The sequence below is a fragment of the Merops nubicus genome, unplaced genomic scaffold, assembly GCF_000691845.1.
Source record: "Merops nubicus isolate BGI_N331 unplaced genomic scaffold, ASM69184v1 scaffold51458, whole genome shotgun sequence".
Lineage (NCBI taxonomy): Eukaryota > Metazoa > Chordata > Aves > Coraciiformes > Meropidae > Merops > Merops nubicus.
In genome coordinates, this window is record NW_008627417.1 from 422 (window position 1) to 5,987 (window position 5,566).

A 5,566-nucleotide genomic window follows, 5' to 3' on the forward strand; every position below is an offset into this window, starting at 1 on the left:
TCTGCAAAGTCTTTCTCAGCCGGATTCGCCTTCTGCTGGGCTTTGTCCGCGTCTGAATCACAGCCTACTGCGGAAGGGACTCTCCGGCCTTCTCCGGGAACCCCTAACTACAGCCTGGAACTAGCCTGATCCTTCTGGGAAGCAAAGAAAAAGGAGACGAGAAGAGAGGAGAAAGTATTTCCCACCTTCTTGAAAACCTAATGCTTTTCCCTTGGTCCAGGAGTGACATGATCCTCTGTGTTCAAGGGTAAGATACTTTTCAGCCTTCTTTTAAAAGCTGTGGCTTGGTAATTGCAATTAGTAAGATTCTCCGGGACAGTTGTTCAGCTCGCCTGAGCTGCCGTGTGTGACCGTAATGGGACGGGAATGACAAGCTGGTCGGGAGCTGAGTTGTGTGCGTGTGTCCTGCGTGCCTGCTTTTTAGATTCTGTAGCCCAAAATCACAGGACCATAAGGTATTCCTGATCTCTGTTCTTTCCACCGCTGAAACAACTACATGGTATTCAGAGGCTTTGGGGGAGTAAAAATTACTAACAGCTTGTAGTGCCATTGTTCAGTGATGTGTGGGCAGCACCAGCGGGGACACAAGCCTGAGACTGTCAGTGTTCCCTAATGTCCCAGTGAAACAAAATATTTACAGGGAAAAACTTCCCCAGAGTTCAGATGGTTTTATATGTTTCTAAGTAAATATTTATGCTAACTATTATTTGCCTTTTGTATTGCTTCTAGGGCCAGGCTTTAATGTAAAACTCTTCCCCCCCCCATGCAACATTCTGTAGAAAGAGAGCCATGGGGGGCACACGTATAGTTACTCCACCTTTGTTCAGTGAAACAGGTAGCAGCTGAGTCCCTTCTCTGGTACTTCAGTGTCTCTGTGGTCAGCTCAGGTCACCAACATGCATAACTAGGGATTCTGCAGGAATCCCCCCGCATTCTTACACATGCTGTGTGTTTGGAAAGCATCAGCGTTTTTTTCAGCCTGAGCTGTACTGTCACTGTTACCCATCTCTCCTGCACGCAACAGCTTTTCCTCAGAATGCATTTGCCTTGTCTGCTTTAAATGACTGAAGCACAGGGATTTTTCTGCCATTTCCCCCCAAACCCGTTCCACAGGCAAGCAGAGCTCATTCTTAACAATACTCTCCCACCACTCAGATGGGTTTGTTTTCACTCTCATTTCCAATCTGCTGCTGCAGTTCCTACAGCCGCGGCAAAGGGAATTCGTTTATCAATGTAGGCTTTGTGAAACCCTTATCTGAAGCTGTTCTCCACGGTTAACATACCAGCTACTGCTTCCCTTCACCCACTAAGAACTTGTTATGTAGTCACATGTATAGATGGTTGTCTCTTAATATCTTTTTTTATGGCCATTTATTGCTCAGTTTTCATTATCCTCTAGGATTTCTTATATCCTGGACTCCATACTCTCCCTCCTATTCAGACCAACCTCCCGTGGGCGTCTTGGGACATGGCTGATGGAAGGGAGAGCAGCCCGACACACTTTTTCTTGTACTGTTTGTACTGTGCTACACAGTTTAGCTTATCAGCGAAGTAACTGCAAAGCTAACACAAAATGATACCAGATGCTATCTGATTCTCTTGAACTTTCTTGGCTTTCCAAGACTTTGGGAAACACTAACTTCCAAAGTACAGGGAAGTTCATTTGCTGTTTCTCTCACGACTCCACAGTCTACCAGCTAGATGTGCCAAACTTTATATATGTTTTCTTCCTCTTTGCAGCTGTTATACTAACACTGTACTCTGTTCAATCTTCATCCTCCACGTCTCCTCTCTACTTTGTTTCTTACAAGCACTAATTATTTTCAGATACTTTCTTTGCCCCATTATCTCAGCATACTTTTGTCAACATGCCCTTATGCCAGCCAATTCCTAATTTCCTCTCCAATGTAAGTGAAGAAAAACAAAATTTAAAAAAAAAAAAAAAAAAAAAGTTTTTCTATGCTAGGACAAGAAAAGTTTTCTTCCATGTTGAAAAGCTTTCCCAAAGGGTAGGCGAGAAAAATTTTCCATGAGAAAGTCAGTTCAGAGAGATTGGTCACGTGGACTGCCGTATGCAGGTTCTGGGGAGCGAGGGGGCAGCGAGCGGTGCAGGGCCGATTCTGCTTCTCGTCGTCCTCCGCTGGGAGAGCAGTGGGTAGGAGAACGCCCCCGAGAGCGATCGCTCTGCTGGCAGTCCCGTGTAACGCCCTCTTTGCACAGCGCAGGCTGCTGGGGCAGGGTCAGGACGGGAGGATCTGGTTTACAGCCCTCCTTGCTCAAAAAGGGGGGAAATGGAGAATCAGGAGTCTCCTGTCCCCAAGAAGGCAGATAGCTAGACGTTTGTGTAGACTCATCACATTAAAAGGGAGATATCCAGATACCTTTAAAAATGCAGCCATCAGCACCTACAGTTACCTACTGTAACTCAGGTGGGACTTAGCTGTCGAGAAACCCCTTAAATTCTATTTCCAGGTATAAAAGTATATTCAGACCCACTGTTCTGTGAAAGCCACTGAAGACACAGTCCCTGTCATCAAAGGTGCCTGGTGAAGATAAGGGCCAGCCAGGTTTGGAGGATCAAATGCCATGAATGCCAAGTAGATATTCTGCTTCTGAAATGTGATTTGACATATGATAATAATAATGTTATTTTCTAAATACCAACAGAATAGTGGGTCTTTGCCATGTATTGCATGGGCAAGAAGTGTCTCTCCATAGATTCAATTTTACCATTAGCTTTATAAAAACCTTACTCCAAACCTACATGGTTTTATTAGAAATGCACAGTCACAGAAATGATTGTGGCTCTCACTCCCAAATCACCGTAAAGTTGTTTCCAGGTTATCTCTAATCTGCTTTTCCCCAGAATCCCTTCTTCCTGCTCCCTATCCCATACTTGAGACTCAGCACTTTAAGGAGGTGGAGTGCAGCTACCATGAGGTGCAGATCGGTTTACAACCCATTTATGTGCGTACCTAAAGTGTTACTGCTAACATAAGGCCCAGAGAAGGAGGAAGATTGGAAGGGAAGTGCTTATGGCTTCAGAGTCTCTTTCCGCCTCTCTCTTCAGTGACATGGGAGGACGTGGCTGCTGCCTTTAGCCATACAGCCCCTGTGGTGCTGTGATGGTCTCACACTGAGGGCTGTGTTGTATTCCTCTGGACACTCAGCCTGCCTTTAGGTTAAGAGTCTGAAAGAACACCTCAAGCAAGTGAGCCTGTGAGGGGGATGTAACAGAGGACATGAAGCAGCACAGGGCACACAAAGGCAGAGAGCCTAGAAGACTGAAACTAGTGGCTTTCCTCAGGAGCTTGCCTGGGAGTGAAAACTCCCTCGGCTCTCAACATTCATCCTTCCCCTGGAGCTCTGCCTTCCTTTAGGAATCTCCATGCTGCAGAGGAGGAGCATACACATGGCTCAGGAGAGCTGCAGGCTTTGTGAAACTGCACTTAGATGCTCAACAGCTATACTAACTCTCTCTTTAGGCCACAAAGGGATTAATGTTCACAGCAGCCCAGTGATGTCAGGACCTCCTGCTGCTGTAATCCATCAGGGATTACAGCTGCACTGAGGCCTCATTGGGCTCTTGAACACTAGGGTTTGCGTACTGTGCACAGGCCTGGCTAAAACAAGAATTCCACAAGAATTCCCATTATTCTATTACAAGATCAGCTCACTCTGGGTACTAAGGCACACATTTAGGATCAGGTCAGCCTTGAGCAGAAAGTGGGTAGGACAAAACCCAAGCTATTCCCAATTCCGCTTCTAATTATATATATTACATGACTAACAAACCCACTGACAGAAAAGAAACGTTCCGGCATTGGAATGATGTAGAGTGAAGCTGTAAAGCTGTGATGAACCTTATTGCCTCTGAAACTAAATTTTTTTTCTAAAAATACCAGGTTTCAAATCAACTTAAATTGTAAGACAGACCTTTTACAAGGTGAAAGAGACCAGCTCACTCTCCCTGTTTCTAAGGGCTCATCATTAGCTGTGTCATTTCCTCCCCTTGCCTCTCTCTCTTTGAAAAAATCATATTGAGGATCTGTTTAGAAAATGTAATGTGTGCTTAGCAGACAGTGCAAATTATTTCAAGGCAAGGAAAAATAGCAGCATATGCCCTTCATTTCAGACCTCATCCTTTGCTGGCGGAGGAAAAGATCAGGAGACCGTCACCCAGGGGCATTGCAGTGGAATTGTCAGAGCCGATCATGCAGCCTCTCCCAGTTATGGCCTTCCAGGAGTCCTCCTCCCCTGCCTTTGCAGCACCAACTCCAGACAGCAACCCACCTCAGACACGAGATCCTGAAGAAGACCTTCTCTGCATTGCAAAAACCTTCTCCTATCTGCGAGAATCTGGTAAGGCTCAACTCACAAAGTCACGGGGTCAGAAGGCTACAGGGAGTCTGGAGCCAACTCTGTCGTCTGAGCTTCAGGAAGAATCTTCTGATCCCACTTCAGATAGGAACTTGGTTCTGTCACAGTCATGGCTGAATCATGTGGATGCAGCAAGTGTACTTTCAGTCTCTACAAACTGGTCTCATGAACCTAGTATGAGCTAGAGCTTTGTTTTTTTGTCACTGAATCAGGAGAAAGACTTGCACAGAGGCCCATCTTTCTCTGTAAACTGCAGCAGCCACTAAAGCAGCCATCCTCATCCCAAGTCCCAGCATAACAGTGACAAGCATAGGTATGAAACAGAGAGAACCTGACATGATCTTAATTTCTGAAGGCCTTTCCAAGTCCAGGGCCTCATTGCTTCTCAGGCCCTGAACTCAGTAGGCTTCAGGGCTTCCCTAAATATACTGCCAGTCCTTTAATACATTCTTTCCCAATGCTTTTCCAGGTTGGTACTGGGGGTCTATCACTGCCAGTGAGGCCAAGCAGCATCTCCAGAAGATGCCCGAGGGCACCTTCCTGGTACGGGACAGCACCCACCCCAGCTACCTGTTCACGCTCTCCGTCAAGACCAATCGAGGTCCCACCAACGTGCGCATTGAATACACTGACAGCAAGTTCCGGCTAGACTCAAACTACTTGTCCAAACCTCGCATCCTGGCCTTCCCAGACGTGGTCAGCCTCATCCAGCACTACGTTACATCCTGCACAACGGACAGCAAGAACGAGGCCCCGTACCCGCCTCCGTCTCCTCTACCTCCCCTGCAGAAAGAGATGGCAGCAGCTGCAGTACACTTGAAACTCATCCGGCCGCTCAGCCGCAGGGACAACATCCCCAGCCTGCAGCACCTGTGCCGGCTGCGGATTAACAAGTCCACAGCCGAGGTGGACCAGCTCCCGCTGCCCAGGCGCATGGGGGACTATCTGAAGCAATACCCTTTCCAGCTCTGAAGCACGGCCGTTATACCTCAGGCATGACAGATGTGGACAGAAAGAAGAGAACTTTGCGTCTTCGTCCTGCTAAAGCGCGGCATCGGGTGGGCACAGTACAGCACGACTATCCGCAAAGACCGCATCCACCTTTCCTCTCCCCTTCTCTCCAAATCCATTCCAGTGCCAGGGAGGAGCTGGGTTGTTTCAGTGAACCAGGGGACACAATCTGAGC

The 5,566-nt window shown here is 47.3% G+C and overlaps 1 protein-coding gene across 1 annotated transcript; it reads left to right on the plus strand.

Annotated features, from left to right (window-relative positions):
- Window positions 1-200: 200 nt before the first annotated feature.
- CISH (cytokine inducible SH2-containing protein) lies at window positions 201-5,352 on the plus strand. The gene is made up of 3 exons (XM_008946277.1): window positions 201-247; window positions 4,136-4,362; window positions 4,850-5,352. Exons 1-3 carry the CDS (start codon window positions 201-203, stop codon window positions 5,350-5,352), a joined length of 777 nt encoding a protein of 258 aa, XP_008944525.1.
- Window positions 5,353-5,566: the final 214 nt, after the last annotated feature.